The following is a 25760-nucleotide window of genomic DNA, read 5'->3' as shown; positions in this document are numbered from 1 at the left end:
GGATATATTTTACTTGGGAGGAATTGAATATCTCCTTAAATATCTGCCACTGTTTATCAACTATTCTACCTTGTAGTCTTCCTGCCCAGTCCACTGGGGCCAAATCTGCCCTCATGCCTATGTAGTTACCTTTGCTTAACTCCAGAACATTAGTGTGGGACTCAAGTTTCTCGCTCTCAAACTGAACTTGAAATTCTAGCATGCCATGATCACTCTTCCTTAGAGAATCCTTTACTATGAGATCATTAATTAATCCCATCTCATTACACAAAACCAAAACCAGAATAGCCTGCTCCCTGGTTGGTTCCACAACATATTGCTCCAAGAAACAATCTCTAATACATTCTATGAACCAATTTGATTAGTCCAGTCTATATGCATATTAAAATCACCCATGATTATTGCTGTGCCTTTCTTGCATGCTCCTAGTATCTCCTGGTTTATACTGTGCCCTACTGCTAAACTACTGTTTGGGGATCTATAGATTACTCCCACCAGGGACTTCTTTCCCTTGCTTTTTCTCATTTCTACTCAGACTGACTCTACATCTTGCTCTCCAGTGCCTACATCATTCCTCACGATAGCACTGATCTCTTCTTTTACTAAAAAAGCTACACCACCTCTTTTTCCTTCCTGCCTATCCTTCCGAAACAGAGCACCCTTGGATATTCATCTCCCAAACTGTTCTCCCTGTAGCCACATCTCAGTAATCGCCACCAAATCATACCTATTTACCCCAAACAAAAACACCTGGAAAAACTCAGCAGCTCTGATAGCATCTGTGGAGGGGAATACAGTTGATGTTTCGAGTCCGTATGACTCTTCATCAGACCTATTTATCTCTTGTTCATAAAGAGGGTGTAAATATAAGCCCAGCAAGTATAGTCAGTTTAACTTTGGTGGTGGTGAAACTTCTGGAAACGATAATCTGGGACAAAATTAATAGTCACATGTACAAATGCGGGTTAACTAAGGAAAACCAGCATGGATTTTAAGGGAAAATAATGTTTATCTAACTTGGAGAATTTTGAAGAGGTAACAGGGAGGGTTAACGAGGGCAGTGGTGTTGGCATGTGTACATAGACTTCCAAAATGTGTCTGATAGTGTTGTATGACAGACTTGTGAGCCAAGTTATAGCTCATGGAGTAAAAAGGACAGTAGCAATACGGATATGGAATTGACTGAGCAACAGGAAACAAAGTAGTGGTTAATGGATGTTTTTTTGTGAAGGTTTGTAGTAGAATTCCTCAGCGGTCAATGTTGGGACCCTTGATATTCCTGATATATACTGATGACCTAGACCTTAGTGTACAAAGCACAATTTCAAAGTTTGCAGACGATACAAAACTTGGAAGCATTGTGAACTGTGAGGAGTGTCATGAAGCCCATTGACCTGTGGAGCTTGTAACATTCAACAGGACATCCAATTCTGGTTACACTGGTTCCTGCCTAGTAACAAAGGCGGGACCCTCTAGGAGTATTTTGATAGGTTGCCCAGGTCAGTTCAAGGGTCAGTGAACTCAGGCAGTCTGCTAGCTGAGAGGTGTCACAGACATAGGGACAGCAATAGGCCCTGTTAAGTAAAAGAAAGGAGCAAAGAAATAGGCCTCGATTTAAAGAGAGAGCTGCAGTTAGCAGACTGACTCCATACTGTGGACTGTTGAGGCAAAGGTATCCCTTTGGAGCAATGACATTCTGCATGACACGGCCATGGGTCTGAAAGTGTGCTGGTGAGCTAGTGTTGAGTCACTCAGGAATCCAAGGAGAAGGAACCTCAGAAGGCAAGATTGAAAGCCTGCGAGGTGGGCCATTGCTAAAGCCGTCTGAGTGGGAGACACGTTTGGAGAGAATTCCAAGGCAGAATCTTCCAAGGTGGAGATTGGAAACACTCGTGAGAAGGATAAATTCTAGTAAGATTGGTTGACTTGCAGTGGGACTAGCCTCTGGGCGATTTCTTGAGAAATCTACGGACTCTTTGTCTTGGTTGCATCTATCATTTACACTGAAGTGTGTGTGTTTGACCACAGTTTGTCTATCAATTCACATGTACCTGAGTGTTAGAGTAGAAGATACATATTGTAAATTGCTTTATCGTTCTGGACTTTAGAAAATTGTGTTTGTTTGTTCAGAACCTGTGAAATCTTGTAGCTTCATTCCAAAAGTGGATGTCTTGAATCTCAACCTTTATGTACTTTAAACAAAACATTACTGGCCCCTAACTGGATCTCCCCCCACGTCCCGGGGTCTGGCCAAGGACCATAACAGGAGGATCGTGCAGGACTTCAAAGGTGGACAAGTGGCTGATGAAGTTCAATACGGAGAAATGTGATGAGATATATTTTGGTAGGAAGAACATGGAGAACAAGATAAAGGGTACAAGTCTAACAGGGGTGCAAGAGCAGAGGGACCTGGGTGCCTATGTACCCAAGTCATTAAAGGTAGCAGGACAGGTTGAGACAGCGGTTAACAAAGCGTTGTTTCCTGGGCTTTATTAATAGGGGCAGAATACAACAGCAAGGAGCTTTTTTGAGCCTGTATAAATGACTAGCTCAGCCTCAGCTAGAGTATTGCATCCAGTTCTGGGCACCACATCTTAGGAAGGCATTAAAGAGGGGGCAGAAAAGATTCATGAGAATAGTTCCAGGGATGAGGAACTTCAGTTATGAAGACAGACTAGAGAAGTTACGACTGTTTTCCTAAGAGAAAAAAGAGGGCCAAGAAGAGATTTGATAGAGGTATTTAAAATCATGAAGAGGTTGGACAGAGTAAACAGGGAGAAACTGTGAAAGGATAGCGAATGAGAGGGCAGAGATTTAAATTAATTAATAGAAGCAGCAAAAAAAAAGTGATACGAGGAAAAACATTTTCACGGAGTGAGTGGTTAGGGTCTGAAATGCACTGCCTGAAAGTGTGATGGCGGCAGGTTCAGTTGAAGCATTCAAAGGGAATTAGATTTGTTAACTGAAAGGGAAGAATATACAGGTTTATGGAGAAGGTGGGGGAATGACAAGATTAGCTGCTCATTTGCACAGCTGGTGCAGGCATGATGGGCCAAATGGTCTCCTGCTGCGGCAAAACCGTTCTGTGATTTGTATAAGTTAGGAGCTATTAAACTTTGAATTAGGAATTCTAGGTTTGGTGAAATACCTGTCTTAAAAATTTGTTTGCAATCAAAGCATCAGGAGAAACATCTGTCTGGTGGCAAGTTGGGCAGGTGTGTTCCTCAGACTCCAGTAGTGATGTTCTAATACCTGCACATAGGAATTGGAGAAGGAAAAAATTACTGTTAAGACTAAAAAAAAGTACTTAGCAGTACAAAAAACACAGATCATCGCAGGAGAAATGATGGTGAATGGAAGACAACGACTTGCGTTTATAGCGTTTTTTTACGATCACTGGATATCTCAAAGTGCTTTACAGCCAATGAAGTATTTTTGAAGCGTAGTTATTAATGTAATGTGAGAAACATGGCACTCAATACATGCACAGCAAACTCCCACAGACAGTAACGGGATAATGACCAGGTGATCTGTTCCTTTTGTGGTGTTGATTGATGGATGAATATTGGCCAGGGCACTTGCTCTTTTTTTGAAATAGTGCCGTGGGATCTTAAACATCCAGCCAAACTGGCAAATGGGGCCTTGGTTTATCTGATGATCAAGATGAGACCTCCTTTCACTCAGTACTGCACTGGAGTGTCAGCCTTGATTTTTGTCAAGTCCTGGAGTGGGACTTGAACCCAGAACCTGTTGACTCAGAGGTGAGAGTGCTACCCACTGAACCATAGCTGACTGTAGAGGAATCCCAGTGTCCAACCAGCTTAGGCACTTGCTTGAATAGCAATGCATCCCCCAGATGGTCACTTACAATCATCACAATAACTGTTCCCACAGCATGGTATGACAACAGCATCCATCATAAGATCCTTGCAGATAAGGCACAACAGTTCATCAGGGATTGGATCTTCCTCTTCTGATGATGATGAGGGCTCCTCAGGCAAGAATGGTGGCTTTTCCTTCTTGCCCTGTGCATATGCTTCTCTAGAATAGAGAATATTTAATGGTTAGGTATTCAACCAGCAGCAGAGGCAACAATTAAGAGACGGTGCTTTAATCGATCTATTCCCTTAAAGACTGCAGAGAGATTTTATGTTTGATTACTTCATGCAGAGGTTGGTTAACATGGGGAATGACTGCCCAGGAAGCTAATTAAGGAAGGTAGTTTGGAAAATGTTCTAACAGGAGAATTGCACAGTTGTGGACCCATAACCCTTGCAATCAGATTAGCCCTATGCATGCATTAGGGGTTTTTAATTAAGGCTAAGTATTCACCAGACAAGCAGCTCAGTATTGTAGGTTAATAGAAATTCAAGTACTTACGCATCAATTGTGGGTATAGCGTATTTCCCAGTATTGGTGAGCATTGCACCCTTCATGTTTGGGTCATCAACTTCTACCATAAAACTGCGGGGAATCCCTGTGCTTTTCTTAATCCTTGGCACAGCTTCAAAATTTTTGTCCTGAATTTTATCAAAAGAAGTTGAAGTATTTATTTTTAAAATATATGCAACTGTCTTGCTGACAATACAGCTGCTCCAATGCGTTAGTAATCTTCTGCAGTTGCAGAGAATTTAGTGTTGAGCTAGCATACCTCCCAGAACTATTACCTTGACTTTGAAGCTCATCCATAATTATGAAGATTCAGTTGCATAGTTTATCGCAGAGTAGTGAGAACACATTAAAGCCAAGTGTAGGGCCAATTTCACACAGAACAGGTTTCACTTTTCCTGACAAGTCCAATCCAGGACAAAACACAAACTGAATAGTTTTAATCCTATAATTTGCTATGTTCCAACTCTACCAAAAAAGATTAAAAGGAAATTCATCCATCCCAGCAGCGAATAATGGATGACTGAATGAAGTTGCCTAACACTGTTTGATCTGGCCACGTATCTAGCAGATGACCAAGTACTTCAAGTGGACACCACAAAGTAAAGGATCAAAAGCACCATTCTAGATAACACTAGGTCAATACAATAAAAGTACAGCCTCCAGCAATATTGTTCTGCCACTAGGACAAATTTTAGATGTATTTCTGAAGCATTTCCGACTGGACCAACTTGTTCCTCCAGTTTAACCATTGGCCAGAGAAGGCAGGGAGTTTCAGGATCCCACTTCAAGAGCAACACAGTATTGTTACTACAAAATAAAAGGTTGAACCATGTTTACCCACCCCATTTGTTGGGCAGTTTTTAATGTAATGGCCAGGTTTTCCACAACGAAAACAAGTATAAGTTGGAGGAGGAGGACCCAAAGGTTTCTTCATGTAACTAGGAAAGAAAAAAAAAATAATATATGCTATCAATTGCCACCTGTGGAATATCAACCTTTATTGAAATTTTGAATTGTGTTCTCTTTCCAACTTACTTGACTGGATCATATTCTTGGCCAGACTGAGTCATCATTGCCTTAATTTTATCTTCCTCTGAGGCGTTAGCTTCAGCCAGATTGGCCGTCTGTTTGATAGGCGTGTGTTACAAAAAAGATTACCACCCAGAATTTATTGTACACTCCAGTCCACATCCTGTAAAGAGTAGCAGGAAACCCTGTCCCTATTGCTCTTAAAAGTATGTCCACTTATATATACAGTACCACCTTCCATCCAGCTTGTTGATTGGGGTGGGGGCAGATTTATGGGAGGAAGGATTTGTCAAGCCTGTTATCTGCAGCAGAATTATAATACTTTCAGGAAGTCAAAGGCATTATATAATGCTCAATGTAATGTTAAAAGGACCCCAGTGAAGCCCTCAGTGCCAGGTCACAGCCCCAGTGAAGAAATTGGAGTCAATGTGAGCATCTGAAATTTTCAAAGACCAAAATAATCCTAAATCAAATTATATTTCTTTCTATTCTTTGAAAAAATGGAAATTCTGCAAAACAAAAAGCAGTAGAAACGCTGTTTAAAAAGAAAGCTTGGAAGAATTTTTACTGAAGCAGACTATTTGGGGGCTGCTAGTCAAATGAGAATGATGGACATGCTTCATGGAATCTGTCACTTGTCTCAGAAATAGGACAAAGCCAACGATGAATACTCGGTCAATGACAGAATGAACTGGATGAATATCATTCTTGCTTCTGGATCAATGCTGCAACCTCAGTGTAACAAACTCAAAGACCCAGTTCATCTAAAATGTAAATGTAAAAATATAATTTGAATTGTTCTGCATTAAATAAGGAGGAAATACAAACTTGCATGAAGCAAAAACAGCAGCTGTGAAGAAGCTTATTTTAGGTTGGGGGAGAGGGGTGTGACTTAAGGTCAGCATCTTCTCTTCCGTCAATTTACAGCAATTAACATCTCTAGCTCTTCTGACAGTCCAAAACATGAGAGATCTAACATAGCAGAGTTCTTTGGAGATCTCACATAACCACACCCAGCCTTTTGGGTTCTATTCCACACAATTTACCTAGCCATTTGGGTTCTATTCCACACAGCTTACACTCCCTCAGCACCATTTCAAACACTAGCAGCACACACATGTACAGTAAAACCCTTGGTAAGACCAACTCTGCTGACTTTTCATTGGAAACTGACAATTAAATACCAGCAATTTTCTGTGTGGGTGACTGCTCACCAGTTTCCCAACCTATGTTTTCATTGGGTATTTAGGCATTTTGATTAGAAATTAAAACTCTGAACTTAGACATTACAACTGATGAGCTTATTTTAATTGTCTGTGAACATGAAGTTAATAGGACTTATTTTTAAAAATTGCATAAGAGGAGGAAAGATTTTGCATTGGGTTCACTAATCTGCAATAAGCCTCCAATTGTGGCCATGTCATCAGGGTAAAAACTGCAATTTCCAATAAATTAAAGATGGATGGTGACATAAGACAACGCAGCCCAGTCCTGTAGTCCTGCCATCACCCAGTTCAAGGGAAGACTGGGTTTTCCGGAAAAAATCTAAATGTTAGTGGCATTTATTCCTATGGAATCATGTAGGATAACTTGCAGAGCATCAACTTCTGAGGTTCTCTCATTGTCACTGGTTATTAGAGATTATGAGTTGGATTTCACAATATCTAAAGGAGCACACAGGCAAAAATCACTCTGGCCCTATCAGGCACTGCACCAAGATTGTTAATAGGATGCTGTAACTCAAAACATTCAGAATTTGCACTCACACACTGAAACCTTCTGTCTGAAACAAAATTATCCACACAATAAGTGGGGGCAACTTGACAGCTTTTCTCTTAATTTTAAGAGCAAAATACAATCCAGTCACCAACTTGTAGTTCAGATACTACGCACGACACAGACATTCTCAATTAAGCATGGAACCCCTTTTAATATAAACACAGATAACTCCTGCATCATGACAAATTATCACCCTGAAGTAAACTATTGTAATGGGGTTAAATCCCACTCCTAATAGTTCAGGCAGCTACCAAATTATAATTGATAAAACTCCCCATGTCAGAATCCAGCCTAACTACAAACTCATAGCTTTGATTACTCCCACATTAGAATAAATAATTTTCTTTCTGTACAACATGGATTATTTTCTCATTCCTTATTATAACTGGATAAATTCCCCACTTGCCTCATTATAACATGGATAACCACCCCTATAACCCGGAGGAACTACTCAATCTCCAATAAATTAGTTATGCACAACTATAATCTGAGTATCTCCCTCACATTTCTTAGATATCCATCCCTGTAAGCTGGGTAACTCAAGCTCTTCCACCAACAGATTTTGGCAAACACTTCACAAAGCTCTACATATCCATGGCCTTAATGTCAAAACCCATTTCAGAGCAGAAATTAAATATCAGCTTTTTAGAAAATTGAATGGTAACAATGTGTAAGAAATACAGTATTGCACCAAATATTTTACCAGTTTTACATTAACCTTAATGGACTCATTGAGTCTTGCAGATGGAAAACAACTTCAGTTGCATGGAGAAATACTCTCCATCTCTTATATCACGGTGACCAGAAAATGGGCCTGTATCTGTTTTGCTAGCCCCGAAGGGCTTGTTCTAGTGCTCCCACCTTTAACTGCAGTTATCCTGATCCTTCAGGTTATTCCACACAGGAAAAAAAAAAAATCAGATTTTAAACTGATCCTGTATTCATGATTTTCATTCCTGCACCACCTAATTCAGGGAGCGCTCCCCATGGTCATTTTTTTTTAATATAATACAAGACCAAAGGCAAATTAAAAACCATAATGTTCAGCAAGGAATCCAGCCTAGTTAAATACCTATCAATGTTGGTAAGTTTCTATTCCAATGGCTATGCAAAAGCTACCTATAGAGAAAGCAACACAGAAATCAAATCTGTATTGAGTCGCCTGACAGGACAACCAGGGGTTTTGGGAGGTGGGAGGGAGGGGGAGTCCTGCAAACTTGTTAATCGTAAACAGCTGATTTTGGAGGGGAAAGAAAACCAGAGGACATATTTTCCTTTCTAGTTACGTAACGGTAGAAAATAGGCTCCACACCAATGGACATTGCAAAGGAATTAGTAGCATTGGCTGATCCAAATTTCAATACAGTTAAATAGTTTGTGCTCTAAATTGTGATCAAGATCTTCTCAAAGTCTCATGAATGATTGAAATAGGATTTCAAAGAGTGGTTACCAGAGTGGTAGGAAAATGTTGAATTACATGGAATTCAGGCATCACATTGTTCAGGAATTTCAGTCAAGATTCAAAAACTGTGGTCTTTCCACATGGCAAATGAATTAACGGTATGAAGTGACTAAGGTATGTAATTATCTTCACCTTGCTCTGGCTCAAACAGCCTGTGTGTGCAACTTGATATACCAACCACCTGTGGCTTCTTTGAGTGTCAGCTTGTGCTAGTCAGATTCAGAGTACGTGCTTCAATTCGGATGTCTAGTTTTCCAGTTGCTGGATGATTGAGGCCTTTCCCAGGCAGGAACTTGGATGCTGATATACTGTAGCACTTACCTTCATGAAAGCAGGCTTTTGGCCCTTGTGCAGCATAATTTAAACTTCTGTAAATCACAGATTCCATGCACAGCTGAGATACCAAGTAAGTTTTGCAGCACTCCCCAAATATAGTCACAGCATGATTTGAACATATTCCCTGATACCACCCAATTAAGTCAGCTGGAAAAGGTCTGGATTGAAAACAGGTTCCTTCCTTCCTTGTGGCATTTGGAGTTTTATGTTGAAGTATTTGCATTTGATATCAACTCTGAATATTTCTGAGTCAGTTATGAAACATTGATCAGTACTGGACCTCTTCTTTTTGGATGCTCCTTACAACTTGGCAGAACCTGTATGAAGAGTGAATAGGCAAGTACGAGCCACAGCTAGGAAAAGCCCTTCTTTGTAGGTGCAGCAGATTTTCAAGCCAGACTCTGGAACCAGTCTTTGTAGTACTGGCTAAGAGGAAATATTCTTACTCTTCCAGGCAACACAAAAACCACCCATGCAGATGGATGAAAAGTAAGATATCCACATGGGATGTTGATACATAAAAGTAAACAAGAGGGAAGTTACATGTTGCTGAACATCCACTGTGATCTGTCCTATTAGATCATCTGACCTGTGATGTTGAGAACGAGATGATGATATTCTCGAGCAACCTCTATTTCAGACAGAATTCAGAAATTGCATTTAAATATATCCGAGAAGTGATTAGGTTCAAATCACAGTATGCTGCACAAAGAAACCACTTATTTCAACGGATAAACGTCTGCTTGAATAGCATTCAACAAAATGCCCACGGAAACACAACGCAATGCTGTGAGGCTTGCAAATTAAGAGAGCATCAGGTGAGAGAACCTCACTGCTCACCCGTTCTTTAGATGTTATTTAGTAATTTAGCTTTAATTCCATGATACAGCAAATAGAGATTGATCCCATCAAGGTTTAACTGTACTGCTCACACAAAACATATTTGTTTGAACCCAAACAGCATTTCACTTTAGATAAACACATGGCTAGAAATGATCAACTGCAGATACCAGTGAATGCATGTGGAGTTCTGCAGGTATACAAATCTTCCACCCCTAAAATGAAGATGTGTTTCCTGTGCACAAAGTAACACTGGATTTAAATTCAGATGATCTAGAGAGGTCTACAAACCAGGAGGACAAGTACAGTAAGTTAAGGCAATGTAAATACAATGAGTGGTAACTGGTATCTGCATTTTTTGCTCCTAATGGCACAAACATCCACTAATATGACTAGCACTTGTCTCTCCCTACAGATTAGCCAAGATGCAGCAACAAAAAACAATTTCACAAAGGTTTACAGTCTGTGTTCAAACAAATGACCACCCATATACACCCTTTCCAACATCTGGTCTTAAGAGAAGATAGTTTATTGTATTTAGCGGTTTACATTTACATGGTCAATGCTAAGCTATGCAAGGGTCAATACAACACGGGATTGGCATACATGTATTCAATTCATGGTTATTTGAGTGTAGACATTTGCTATAAAATTCAGGAAAAACTTACACACAAGATTTATACTTTCAATAACAACAGAGATAGCTTTTATTTCTTGGCTGTATTGCTGAGATAACAGTCTTTATGCTTACAGCCATACACAGATTTGACGGTGCTAAAGGTAAGAACCTTCATACCAATCACTGTATCCAGTGATCTGGGCTTTTTTCATTCTTCTATCGCCTTCTTTACTAGCGAGATGTTCAAAGCCAACAAAGGTGAAATAACCCATTTAGCATTCACCACACCCCAGATTAACAAAAAGACAATTAGCTAAGGTTTAATCTTGCTGTTATTTTCAAAGCTGACTGGGGTAGACGAGCATTATGGTAACTAGGTGAGGCTGTCGAGGGACTCCCCTTCCATCTTCCCCATATCACTCACTCTTTACAGGATATTCAGTATATATTGTTTCAAGTTACTAACATTTTACACAAATTACAATACTTTTCATGACAATATAAATGCATTTGAATATATGTAACATTATGCAAAATGATAATATACAATGCATTAATGTAAATTTGCACTGGATAATGTATGGGACAATTACAGATTAGTGCAACATTTAATACAATTAAACTTTGCAATGAATTGAATTGGCAGGGGGAAAAAACACCACTAACAGCAAAAAAGAAACATTTTCTACCTTTGTAAGCTGGGCCAGAGAGATAGATGTTCCAGAGTCATCAATCTGTTAACGGAAGAATTAAATACAGACATTCACATTTAAACCATGATAAGGCACATAGTTCAAACCCAAATAGACAGTCCGGTCATTACTCACATTTTAGTAACAAACTCACCTGAATAAGCATTTGTTTATAATGCGCATTGCTAATGTACATGCATTGAGTGTGTATGTGCTGGGATGGGAGAAAGTTTAAAAAATTCACACTACAATGAAACCTTAATTATAACTTTTGGATTCAGACTGTATTTTAATAGGTGAACAGATGAATAACAGTATGAGCTCTAAAGCAGAAGTGACTGCATACAGTTGCCACTGCAACACAGAACAGAACTGACTGACATGAGGTTTGAAATATTTTGCAGAAAAGCTACATGAAGTGTGAGAGAGAAAAAGGGTTTAATATTCTACCCAAAGTATTGTTGTGTTGGGTGGAAGGCAAAGTGTCAGCTCCATGTACTGAGCACAATCTTTTGAGCTGCTAAGGATGTAGTGATGAAAATGGGGTTTAATATAGTAAGATCCAAAACTGCAATCCATAGATTAATAGTATTGCTTTTTTGGGGGGGGGGGGGGTGATGACTTCATTCAGATAATTTTCAGTTAGTAAATTCAAATGTGTTGGGAACATAAACACTTACAGAATCAGCAAGCATTGAATTGAGTTCTTTACACTTAAGACAGATCACAAAAGTGAGGCTGAAAGACGGTCGACATCTTGGAAAGGCATGAAGAACCAAGTAATCCACCCCTAGAAACCTTTGACAGTGGGAAACAGTATACAAGAATGCTGCCTACACAGTATGGCAGATGCTCTTGATGCACTCTATTTCCATTGTGCACCATGAAACAGACTAGTAGCAATGTCTCCTCCCTTCATTCCACATGTCAATTATAGTGAAACTTTTTCTGCCATGACACGTTAACTCATGTGAACATAAAACAATAATAGTTGATCTCTGAACTTAAAGAATAGATTAAGTCTACATGTATCGGCCTGTATATGTTGTTTCCTGCTACTACATTGCTCACCTCCTGGTACTATGCATTTCTAATTGCATGATTCAATACAAGTCAATGCTCTGTGGTCTTGCTCACAGATGGTGAGGGAATAGCATGTCCGTTAAATGTGTGAGTAGTAACAGATTGAGTGTGCCTAAATTGCCTTCTCTGGAATCGACAAGAACAGGTTATTTTTGTAATTGTGTTCTTTTGGAGTGGCAGCACTAACTGTGGATCAAGAACAGAAGTCGTTACAGCATTGCCGACTTAAACTAAAAATGAAATTAGAGGATGGGACTTAATTGGACCATGTCAAAAGGACTGGACATAATTCACCCTGCTCATGCACGCTGCCCTTACTTGATTTGATATGATGTATAACAGCAAAATTCGGAAATTTGTGAAGCAGCAAAGTAGAATTGATTGCAGCACAGAAGTTTCATTGCAGTACAGGCTGAGGGAACCTGGGAGGCGTAAAACTGAGGTCCTTCAGTGTCAACACTGGCAGGAAGGTCTAATTAGTGTGACATGCAATCTCCCATTGAAGTGCACACAAAACCAAGATCACATTCAGTTGTGTGTTTGGGTGGGGATCAGGTAGGAGGAATAATTGGACCAGGAGACAGTTAATATTCAGTCCCTATTTTGAATGTTCTATTTCATATATTCTGTTGTTAAATTTTTTATGTAGAAAAGCTTAGTGCCATTTTCAAAGTAAAGTTGGTTTGGCTATCTGCAGTATAGGTAGAGGAGCTGGGAAGGCAAAACTAATGTGCTACAGTGCAACCACTGGCAAGAGAGCATATAAATATGACAAGTTGAGATATATAGTTCCTATTATACATATGGACACAAATCAATAAATAGAATTACTGAATGAGTACAGCACAGGAGGATGACATTCGACCCTTCACACCTGTGCTAATTCTCTTTAAGAGCAACCGTTAGCCCCACTTCCTTGCCCTTCCTCTCTATACCTTGTACATTTTCTCGCTGTAGGTACATATCCAATTTCCTTTTGAAACGCACACTAGAATCTGCCTCCATTACACTTGGACAGTGCATTCCAGATGCTAAACACTTGCTGTGTAAAATAGATTTTCCTTATGTTACTGTTGGTCTTTTGCCATTCACCTTAAATCAGTGTCCTCTGGTCCTTGACTTTTCCAACAACAGGAATAGTTTTTATCTCAACCCTGATGATTTTGGAAACCTCTATCAAATCTCATCTCAATTTTGTCCCTAAAGAGAAAAACTCTAGCTTCTCCAATTTATTCTCATAAAAGTCCCTCATTCCTGGAACTATTTTCTGCATTTGCTATAAAACCTTCACATCCCTCCTAAAGTGCAGTGCAGGTGAGGCTGAACCAGTCTTTTATAAAGGTCCATCAGAACTTACTATCCTTTACACACTATACCTTGGTTTATAAAGTGCAGGGTCCCATTTGTCTTTCTCAACCTGTCCTGCCACCTTTAACAATTTGTGCACATATATCCCAGATCTGGGTTCCTGCAGCCCTATAGAATTGTGCTCTATTTTACATTGCCTCTTCAATCCCATCCTTCCTACCAAAAATATATATAGTGGAGAGAGTAGCTATTGTCTCCAGAATGATATCAATGGTTTGGTTGAATGGGTGGAAAAGTGGCAAATGGAATTCAATCCAGAAAAGTGCAAGGTAATCCATTTGGAGAGGTTAGGATAATTTGGTTAAAAAATGATGTATGGTTAAAAAAGAAAACGTGATTAAAAATTATAATGTGGTTAGGCCACAGCTGGAATTGTGTACGCAGTTCTACTCACATTACAGGAAGGACGTAATTGCTTTGGGGAGAGTACAGAGGAGATTTACAAGAATTTTGCCAGGGCTGGAAAATTGCAGCTACAAGGAAAGACTGGATAGACTAGGGTTGTTTTCCTTTGAACGGAGGAAGTGGGGAGGTGACCTAATTGAGCTGGACAGAATTATGAGCGACCCTAGAAAAGGTAGACAGGAAAGATCTGTTTCCAGGGAGGTCAATTACCAGGAGGCATAGATTAAAGGTGATTGGTAGAAGGATTAGAGGAGGCATGAAGACTTTTTCACCCAGAGGGTAGCGGATGTCTGGAATTCACGGCCTAAATCGGTTGAAATGCTCAGCTCATTTAAAGGGTACCTGGCTCTGCACCTGAAGTGCTGTAACCTGCATGGCTACAGACTAGGTGCTGAAAGATGGGATTAAAAATGAGTGGCTAACTTCTTTTTTTGGCCGGCGCAGACACAATGGGCTGAATGGCCTCTATGGTTCTATATATATTACTTCACAATTCTCTGCATTAAATTTCAGCTGCCATCTGACCAGCCATTGCACTGGCCTGTCTGTTCTTTCAAAATCTATCACTATCCTCTTCAATACAAAATACTTCCAAGTTTTGTCTCATCAGCAAATTTTGAAAATGTGTCCTGTACACCCATGTCTAGGCCTTTAATATGCATCAATTGCATTCCTGCCACCTGCCTGAAAAAAAGGATTCACCATTATCTTGTTTCTTGCCATTCAGCCAAATTTTTATCTAATCTACCACTATTCGTGTAAAGGTTAACAGGATATGCTTATTTAAGATACATATGCCTTTATTATGGAAAGGAAATGTTAACCCATTCTCCAAACTTACATTTATGACCCTGGGAACATTTTTGAAGAGGACTGATTTTTGCATTTGTGAACTTCATTTGTATAAATTAAAAGTTGGACTTCATTTTAAGCTTAATTTAGATCAATGCCTTGTTAATTCCTGCAACAGGAGTACCCAAGGTTTTGGTCTCTGTTAACCACAAAGGTACATAGAAGAGTTTCAAGGGTTTCCCATTGATTTGTACACATATTTGGCCTTGGTGATTTGAAGAAATCTTAGCATCTTAATATAGTAAGGATTCCCAAAGAATTAAATGGAAGCACAGTGAAAATGCATCAGTGTGTTACCAGACAATTATGTAGAGAAACTGGAGGTAAATCATTTTTCCCTGGACCTCAGAAACCTAAGGGATTTGGTAGAGTACATCAAGACAATGAATAATAAATAAGTAAATAGAGAGTCATTGTTTGCATGTGTCACAAAGATGGTAACAAGAGGGAACAAATTTATATCAAGAAAGTTAGAATAATTTACATATAGGGAAGGTGGAATGTGGAATACTCTGCCATCAGCCATTGCTGCAACAAAGTCTATAAATTCTCTTAGAAGGAATTTAGATAGTTGCTTGAAAAAAGGATATGCAGCGCAAGGAAAGTAGATTTGGACGAGCTGCCTCATATGGAGAATTATTCCATAGAAGGCTTAATGGTCAGAATGGGTCGTTTTAGTGCGGCCAAATTCTATGATTATGGTTTTAAAATATTGAACTGTGAATACACCCAACTGAAGTTTAAGATTTGGCAAATATGAGGGTTGACAAAAGCAATTTTCCCCACTCCCCAAAAACACATTTTTTTTGAACCAGGACATATATAAAACAGTTAAAACCAATCTGTGCCTAAATAGTATAATATATATAGTACACACAGACAAACAGTTAGCTTATCAGCCTGGCGAGTTATCCTGTCACTTCCACATTGCAAAATGATTCTGGATCCATTGATGCATATGTAGTAAAAGGCATTTTAGACTCCTCTTCTGTGCAATTCTATTTCACTCACTCAAAGGGAGATAGTTGATAACTGGCTGTTGGACCCCGTTAGTCAAACATACAACTCCCCAAGTGCCACGACAATGTCGACAGACAAGTAATTAAGCAAGCATATACCTACTGGAATTCTGGATGAAAGCCTCTTCCCCTCTGTTGGACTAAAACAAGCTTTATATTTAGACAGTGTGAACATGCTTTATTGGATTTAAGTTAATTCCCTCATTGGGCTGAATTTAGTGTTACATTCATGGTATTCAAGGACAAAATGAAGCACAGATCTGCTTTTGTTATGAAATGTTTTTGATGCAATGTTGCAACAACTCCAGTCCAAGTGATGTCTTCACAAGCAGTGATATATTTTAAACTTTGTTACTCTTCAGGTTGGCCAATGATGCTCTAGTTAGTTGTAATAAAAAGGGACCACATATCTTCAACAATTTTCCAAATTTCCTAATTTACGCGATTCTCTGAGATTAAAAAATACATAAAAAAGTACTGAGGGCTCGCATATGTAACAGCAGGATTGAGTATCTTGCTGGGACAACACGGGAGTTTCATTCTGCATCTGATCTATATTTCAAACTATGCTGAGTACACAATGTTAATATGGTGCAAAATACATTGCATTGCTCATCTAAAGTGAACAGAATTATCCAACTGTGACACAACCACCCCATCCACCGCCACAAAATACTATCCAACGTCTAAATAGATAAATAAATCTAATCATCACCTACAACTCAAGTGTTAACAATACTACAAGACTTGTTTATATCTCTGGCTAGTGCTCCTATCCAGCATTAACAACAATGTAATAAAACTGTTAATTAGCACAAACTCCATGTATTGGAACCACATACCAGCTAAATATTTAAAGAGCATCACTGAACTCAATAAAAAGCTGCTTATGGTCCAATATTTGCATAGCTTCAGTATCAAAAACAGCCCTAATGGTCACCTGCTAGATTGTGCCTGCAGAAAAATTATATTGAATTGGGAGATCATTAAGGCCTTCACAAAGTATTAGATGAGGGAGAGTTATATTCTATACAGCAAATAGTTTTACTTGAGCTACTTTCACACAATGTGCTGCCCAATCTTAGTAGATTCTGATAGACAGGGTTTGAGAAACTGGCTACAATCTGGAAGTGATGTTTTTGGTATTTTCTAACGCAGCAGCAGGCAGACATGACAGAAATAAACCAGGCGACTAACCCCAACATGTTTACACGCTTGTTGCCAGCTGCCTGAAATTGGTGTGCTGGGGACTGCTATTGTCAGCATGGTTACAAAAGCAACCTTGAGTGTCAACATGAGAGAAAAAAATTTATTTAAAATTATACATGAAAATGCTGGTAGTAGCCAAGTTTAAACTGCGACAAGACAAAACCAGCAGTCTTTTTATAAAAAGGGAGCAAGCATGGCTGATGTAGGAAACAGAAGAGTCACAGTTACTGTGGAGTATTCAGGAATTGGGAATTAACCACATGAAGAATAATGGCATTACATTTGCAAAAAAAGAGTCAGATAAACTATATTCTTTTATAAAAAGATTTATTTAGGTGAACAGAGCAAGTGGGATCTTAACATGGCTAAACTGCAAGGGCAAGCTCTGAAGAAGAGTCATATGGACTCGAAACGTTAACTCTGTTTCTTTCTCCACAGATGCTGTCAGACCTGAGTTTTTCCAGCATTTTCTGTTTTTAATAAAAATTGTTGCATTGGCCATAGGTGAGATTCGCCTCACCTTGAAACTGTTGAACACAAAACAATAGAAAAGCACAAGTACTGTACTCAGGCTTCTTCAAAGAGGAAAAAGTTAACTGATTTTTGATAGAAATTCCTCCATTTAACTTGGAAGCCTTGCTGTCAGAAAACGATTTAGTGTAAAAGTCTGAAATAATTTCAAAACTTGCTCGTGACCCAATGCATTTTGCGGTGCACATAAGCTGCTCTTATCACAATGTTTATTGCCAGTTCAATGATCTCCAAGACCTCTAAAAGCAGCCTAGAATCAACTTTTAAAAAGGTCCAAGGCTGATGATATGATTTTGGCAAATCAGTTATCTTTATAAACACCAACTGGTCATGTGGAGAAAACTACAAACTGTCCACAACTACCAACCCCACCCCACCACAAACACAATGAGCTCCACTAAGTTCAAAAAGATGGTTCATGTTTTAAATATTTCCATGTTGTCTTGGTTTATTGCTGCCAGTGAGCAGTGGGTAAACTATTTACCCAGATGAGCATTGCTCAGAGACATTTGTAAAACAGGGCAGCTTGAGATAAAATGCTTAATTACTTTGTAGCAGCTATTTTTGGGTCAGATGTGCAAGCATATTGCTAATTCTATGCACTTACTTTTCAAAATGGCCATCCATCCACTTCTCCATTACAGAGTAAACCACCAATTCCAGCAGACCAAAGTCTCGCTGAACTATATTAAGCCCTAATGCATTCCCTAGGATACGGTCCCTCTACTACCAGCGCTTAAGGCTTTCAAAATGCTCAATATTGATTTAGCGTGCAGTGACTGGCTTGGAGAACTGCACAAGGCTGCAACATAACTGCCATCATTTACTATAAACAGCAAAACTAAACATTTTTGGTGCTTTCACCTTTATACTGAATATGGACATGTCTGATAATTCAGAGTAGATTTAGCCAAATAATCTGCAGCATTCCTATTATTGTAATATCATATATTGTGGATATGGAATGCATTGGCTGCTACTACAAGTCAGTTAAACATCTGGTCCATATAGATAAGGCTGCCAAGTGCTGCTGAAGTGTCATCAAGACACGAGCTCCAGGATTAACAGTCAAACACATCAAATTTAGCACATTCAATTTGAAACTAGTTTTGAAGCCTTGAGGTTAAATGAGGCAGCTCATTCTTAGTTGGCTAAAATTATTTCATTTCTAACACTATATAAAAATACTCTGATTTATCCAGCTATTTATAGTATCATCCAACCCCCAACAAGTCATTTAGCTATTTGGACCAACTTTGGCAAGTATACTGTCTCTATCTCAAATGTGATCAGAGGAAGAGGTTTCCTTTGATACATGGTATATAAACATTTAAAGTTTGCATACAATATAATAACTGAAAGGAATGGTTTCAGGCCTCAATAATTTAATCTTCATGACCAATTGATAGCACAAGGGACCTAATTGCCCTGATAAAATCAATATCCTAAAGAGACTAAACAAGGTTTTGACAGCTAATGTTTTTGAGATGAACAAAGATGGCAGAATTCTGCCTGCAAAGAGTACATACAAGATGCTCACATTGAGATGAATGTAAAATGCCCCATGGTACTATTCAAAAGCAGGATACTTCCCTGGTATTCTGGCCAACATAAAATTCTGTGGGACTGTGCTGTGTGCAAATTGGATCTTGCATTTACCCATGCATCAGTGACTACATTCCAAAATTAATTCATTGGATCTGAACAGTGAAGTGTTCCAAGAACTGAAAGTGTATATATAAACAATTTTTTTCTCTGAGTGATTAAAAAAAACTCAAGTGGTCGAGTTGAAGGAGCTTCATATATTAACCAACTGTCTAGTAACTGATTAGTTATTACTGATAATCAACTGCCATTTCCAAACACGGGCATCTTCAGATTCTGACAACTTAACCTATGAAAATAGCATTGCCACACAGTGGAACACGAGAGCATCAAGTTCTGCACTATCAAGTGGTATGATGTGGGTTTTGTGCATTGATGCCTAACCCTGCTGATTTATCTGTCGCAATCAAATTGCTGTGGATAAACACTAAGCAGGGGCGGAGTACCCAGGCTACTCTTTTATACCACCTTACAGCCAATTAAAAATAGCATAAGGCAAACAATGGCTTGGGGGAGGTAAAATAGTATCAGAATACTTCAGGGCTTTAGATTAAGTGTCAAATTCCACCAGTTTTCTGAGCCACATTTTTAACACACCTAACTTAAAAAAAAATATAAAACATTCTGTTAATGACTGCTTAATTTCAGGAAGTAAATTGCCTGAAGTTGGTAGGAAACAGTTTTTGAACTATATGTGAATTAAAAGGTAATAAAGGACGAGCAGATGGATCTGGCATGAAACAAATTGGGTTTTAAATAGATCAGGTCTTAAGTGGGGATTTGAAAACAACTCTTTCTTCCAATGAAACTCACCTATCTTTTCTGTTTATACCAAAAACATCCTACTTAGTATGCTTGTATATCCCATTACCACTGCTAAACACTGACCTCGCTTAGCTTTCCCTGCAGTCTGGTAACTAGGTCTGTAACCTCTTTCTCTTGCCTTCCCCTGCTGCCTCCGTAAGCAAAAGGATAAAACTTGACAAAACAGAATGAAGGAAAACTATGAATTCAAAAAACAGTAGAAAATGCAAATAAAGAGAAACAGGTCAAGACAAAGTGGAAAACTGTTTCACAAATACAAATGATTTAAACATTGCTGAGCGGCAGTTACTGAATGTTGGCATTATGAATACAGGAATATAAAAGCAAGGGAAAGCCCTGATATACCCATAACTAAAGGAAGATAAATGCTCTCAGATTAAGGGAAGGTTGAGAAAAGTAAAGCACACCATTCATACCTTACTGCTACAAAATAGCAAGTAGTCAGATATTAACTAGTTAACATTTCTTCATTACTGAGGGCTCGGTCAATAATTACAACACTAAGTTTAAACATTCAGTACAGTATTTCTTTGCAAGAAATAGTTTAAGCGCGTCCATGAAATTAGTCAATTGTGGTGGTACATGGGCAAGCTAATGAATCGTGAATTTACAGATTATTATCAAAGATTTTAACAACTGTGTACATTGTTATCCTAGTGTTTTAATTTAAGTACAAGAGCTCCCCCACTGTAAACTTTCCCCAATGGTCAGTTCTTTCTTTGAAATAACTGCCATCTTAGATTGTTACAAACTGCAAAAATCTGAATACAGTCTACACTTCAAATGATCTGATCAAATTTCCACTTGGCTGATTTACATTGCTTAGTACAAAGCAAAGTAATAGCGTAAATATACTTCCAATTAACGAGTGTTAAGTGTATGCTTATTCCTGTATTTCTGGATGAGGATGCACCCAACACACTTAAACATGGAAGTACAGTAACATGAAAGATCATTCTCTCGCCATTTCTATCTTAAGAATAGGATTAACTGGTACAAATGTTCTAAACTCAAGATCAGAGGGCTTCCTATGTTCATTCTCAGTGATCTGAGTCACATACCAGAACAACCTGTAACATTGTAGGTTTAACAGAGTAGTTTCAATGGTATTCCTGCATTTTTGTGCATTTTGCTAATGTTGTTAAAAATTAGCAGTTGGTTTTTCAATAAGGTCACCTAATGTTTAACTAAGCATTTAGGTCTCATCCTTTGGATAAGACATTAAAGTAAGGTCACATTTACCTGGTCCAGTGGTTGAGGCAAATGCTTAAGACTGCATGACACAATTAAGAACAGGGAGCTCAGAGATCCTAACCAACAATCCTCCTTCAACCATCAATAAAAAAACTTGGCCCATTCATCTTAGTGCTGTTTGTAGGATGTTGTTGTAAAATGGCTGTTGCACTTACATGTTCAACAGCCACTCCATTTCAAAACAAATTCCTCCTGTGCAGCACTTTGAGACTTGACAAGAGAAACTACATAAATGCCAATATCTCATCTGTGAAGGTTCATCAGGAATCTATTTTTGTTTTGATAAGGTCACCTGCACTATTATTTTTGTGGCAGGAGGATTGAGAATATGGGGAACCCATGACATCATCATGGTTCAACATCCTGGTGCATTTTTCTATTCACACCGAGGGTGGGGACAAATTGGCCTGTATATGCAGTCACAGAATGGAGCTGATTCTGCTCATGTTTCTAAAGCTTACTTAAACTACCCCATCTTTCTTGATTTTTAAAAGAAACTTCTATATCCATAGCTTTTATTAGCCTGATTTTTACCATAATTTGGCTAGCAAATTTGGTGCATTAAAACACTGCCCCACTGTACCTTGGTGAAGGTCAAGGATGTGGCCAGAATGCATCGAAATCTCTTGACACACAACTTAGTACGGGGCTCAGAAATCTCAGTGCAAGTTACGTGGAACTTCCACCATTCACTTTTCCCCATCACCCCCTGCCCCAGAGTGGAATTAATTTAACCCTTAGCTGTCAGTGTTCAACACATACACATATATAGATTTACTTATATTTAAAGTGAATCGTAAGTAGGTGTTAAGTACTTTTAAAACAGACAGCACATAACTAAGCCTCAAAAAAAAACAGCAGCATTAGCTCTCAGCAAAGTAAGAGACAGAAAAGGCCCTAATTTTATAATCTGAAATTTACCTGGCCTGTAATAGTAAATCTGCAATTTTTTTACTGTAAAGTAAACCTCATTTAACAAGGTAAATGTCATGGCAGACACCACCCCTGTTAACAGCCTCTTTCAGCTAAGTTGAAACTTCCAAAAATGCAGAACAAGTCACAGAAGCAGTTTTATGAAGATTAGAGAATTGACTGGAAAGGTTTGCAAGCTACTTTTCAAGTTTAAGTTTCCTAAATGCGTGGAGATTCAAAATCAAACCATACATTTAGTGTTGATATTAACTGGCTATACCCATTAATAAAGTAGACAACCAAATTCTTAGTGCGCCTCATTAGCACACTCAACATAATGAAAGTTTATTATTTTAGGATATATATTTTATTTAACAGGCTCAAACAAAAAGCATTCAACTTTTACTTCACAGGTAACACACAGAAGGGCAAAACAGCCAGAATTAAGCTTTAAATTGTCAAGTCAGGGGATTTCTGTGGTGTGCAAGTGAAAAATCATGTACATACGGTATGGAATAGTTTATTACCAATACAAACATAAAAAATATACCAGTTTAAGTAGCACCACAAAAGCCTACTGACTTCCATTTATTTGCAAAGTTCTGTAGCCAGAAAAGGAAAATCAAGTAACAGAAGGATTGAATATTTCTGTTATTTAGTGATACTTGTCAAATTTTAGTTTGTTTGAGCTCAAAGTTTTTTAAAAAAGCGCTGTTATGGAAATGGATTATCGAGGAAGGAAGTGTTAAACTGCACAAATTCATCATCTGCTTTATATCCATCAGGTACTAGAGTCTAATGTGGATTTTTCATGTGCCTTATCATAGTGTAAAGAAACCTGTTTCATAACTATTAAATCATAAAAAGTTGAGTGATACAATGTGAAATGGAAGATAATACACTTCAAACATTCTTTATTTGAATAAACAGAATGCACATAGCCTATACACATGTAATACTAAATAAAGACAGACATCACAGGAACACTTTCATGTTCACCATAGTAGACCATTGAACCACAAGCTCTGAAAATGATCATACACTGATCTGTACAACATTAAGTCATACAGAAATTAACTAGCATTTTCAATGTGAAATACAGTGCATTATATTGCACCATTAGGTCACACATACAGATAATATGTGCATATACGGGCAATTATTTCTAAATATTATCCATCAGTATTTTAAAATACTACGAATGCATTTTAGTAGGCATTACAGAACATACCCTGGTCAAATGTGTACCATGATTTACTTAAGTTTATGCATTGCTTTTAAAACTATTTAAAAATCATTAACATTATTGTCTAGTGGTTATCAATCATTTAAAAATAGCAACTTAGATGTAACAAATCAAGAAAAGAAAGGTTCAGATTGTATTTTTGTTTTACATACTGCTTTCGATGTTCCACTTGCTGGTTCAGAACGATCTCTGGAAAGCAGAAGACAGTTTGTAAAGATGTTATAATCATGGGTTTTGCATTTACAAGAAAAACGTAAAAGATACCCCCAAACAACATGAAGATGAAGAGGGACAAAACATCATTTTCTGGCAAAGTGTGCAGCATCACAGAACTACAGAATCCTTCTATTAGGAATTCTCAATCAAAAATATTTCCACAGTGGGCTCTGAAAAATCTTGAGGGACTATTCACGAATAAAATAAAGAACAATCTTAAGTTGTACATCTCAAAAAAAAAGGATACATGATTCACTCTCAGTGAGGAAAGGCCATTTGATCCAGTGTGCCTTATCATCTTGGTCGAATGCATCTGTATGACGATGGATAAAGGCACACAACATATTCTGATTCAAAATAGTTTTGAAGTCAAACACCAATAAAATTTAGCATCAATGACAGATCCATACACAGACAGTCAACACAAGGAGCTTAAAAACATTTCTGTGGACTGATATAAATTAATCTAACTTAAAAATTATGGACGACATTTATCTTGGCATTCTCATCCAGAGCTCAAAATAATAGAAACTGGTTGACATAATCTGGACTGTCCCGAAACTACCTGCAGCAATTCCACTGACCCAAGCAAGAGATCAACAGGTTACTAAATCTAATTAGTGCACTTTACCAAATAAAATTATAGGATAGAGCACTTGAGGTTGACACTACTGCAGCACTCTGGGGATGCATTAATTCCACTGTTTTAAGTGGATGTTTACAATGCCATGACATCTTCTAAAAAGCTAGTTTTCCTAGCATCCTAACCAACATTTTTTTGCCCCTTTAGCCAATAACAGATTAGTAGTCAATTATCTCATTGCTGTTTGTGGGATCTTGCTGAGCACAAATTAACAGCATTTGTCAACATAACACATGCTGCAAATCAAAGTAATTTGTTGTACTTGAAATGCTATGCAGCATTTGGGATGGAATACTGTAAGAATGCTTGTCTTTTTTCAATTGTATATAACCTATTCGACTCAAAGTCAATTAAGTCAATTATCCAAATTCACATCTTAAGCACTTAATTCCCACTTTTGATATTTACACTTAATTCAATACTGGGTATAACTTAAGTACAAAAAATAGATGAATCAGAAGAGTAAAAACTTTTGATGCAACACAATAACCTTGTTAGACAATTTCAGTCAATGCCTCATCAAGTTTAAAGAATTTACACTTAGATTCTCTAGTTCAGCAGTAAGACATCACCATTAAAAGACTTTGAAATAGAGAGAAAATGCTGGAAATACTCCGCAGGTCAGGCACCTGTGCAGAGAAACAGTTAAGATTTCATGTCGGTGACTCTCTAACTGCTGAGTGTTTCCAGCATTTTCAGATTACCAGCATCTGCAATATTTTGCTTCCTGCTTGGGACATGTGAAAATGCCCCAAGTTGCAACTAAATTAAGTCAAAAGCCTAAGAACTAACAAAGTACATTACACCAAAAGAACTGTATATTATATTGCACAGGAATGCAACCAACATTCTCCACCAGCAGGAGAACAGGCACTTCATACATACAGCACAGAAAAAGGCCATTCTACCCAAGTCCATTCAGGTGTTTATGCTCTACACGAGTCTCTTCCCACCCTACTTCATCTAACCCCAATGTATCCTTCTATGTTTTTCCTCCTCATTTATATCCAGTTTCCCCTTAAATACATCTATGCTTTTAGTCTTAGTTACTCCTTGTGCCAGCAAGTTTCACATTCCCACCACAATGAGTGAAGAAGTTTCTCCTGAATTCCTTACTGGATTAATTAGTGACTATCATTTTTATGGCACCTAGTTCTGGTCTCACCCTTACAAACCCTTAGTCAGTCTTAAAGCCTTGGTCAGGTCACCTTCTCCAGTTTAACCTTTCCAGATAGCAGGGTCTAATCAAGCTTCTAAACCTCCTCAGCTTTTCAATTCTATTCCTCTAGAAATGAACCCCAATGCATAATTTGCCTTTATGGTTATTGGCATTGTTAAATTTAATTTGTCGAACTGTACCCTCCAAATCCCTGTAGATGTTGATTTTCAGAACAGTATGTGATCTCCTTATCCTCCTTATAAAATTATACCACCTCTCACTTT

At 38.2% G+C, this 25760-nt stretch overlaps 1 protein-coding gene across 2 annotated transcripts in view; it reads right to left on the bottom strand.

Annotated features, from left to right (window-relative positions):
• Window positions 1-25760, bottom strand: part of rbbp6 (retinoblastoma binding protein 6) — a 54664-nt gene that overhangs the window by 15442 nt on the left and 13462 nt on the right. The window contains exons 3-9 of one of the 2 annotated variants that reach the window (XM_041206534.1): window positions 23611-23647; window positions 11147-11191; window positions 5428-5516; window positions 5234-5330; window positions 4381-4520; window positions 3869-4041; window positions 3149-3252 (exon numbers count right to left, since the gene is read on the bottom strand). In XM_041206534.1, coding sequence (XP_041062468.1) covers window positions 3149-3252; window positions 3869-4041; window positions 4381-4520; window positions 5234-5330; window positions 5428-5516; window positions 11147-11191; window positions 23611-23647 — 685 coding nt within the window. Of the gene's footprint in view, window positions 1-3148; window positions 3253-3868; window positions 4042-4380; window positions 4521-5233; window positions 5331-5427; window positions 5517-11146; window positions 11192-23109; window positions 23648-25760 lie in introns of those variants that run through there. The other variant, XM_041206535.1, reaches the window with a different exon arrangement.

The sequence above is a fragment of the Carcharodon carcharias genome, chromosome 15, assembly GCF_017639515.1.
Source record: "Carcharodon carcharias isolate sCarCar2 chromosome 15, sCarCar2.pri, whole genome shotgun sequence".
NCBI classification, from domain to species: Eukaryota; Metazoa; Chordata; class Chondrichthyes; order Lamniformes; family Lamnidae; genus Carcharodon; species Carcharodon carcharias.
This window is presented reverse-complemented; position numbering and strand designations above follow the sequence as displayed.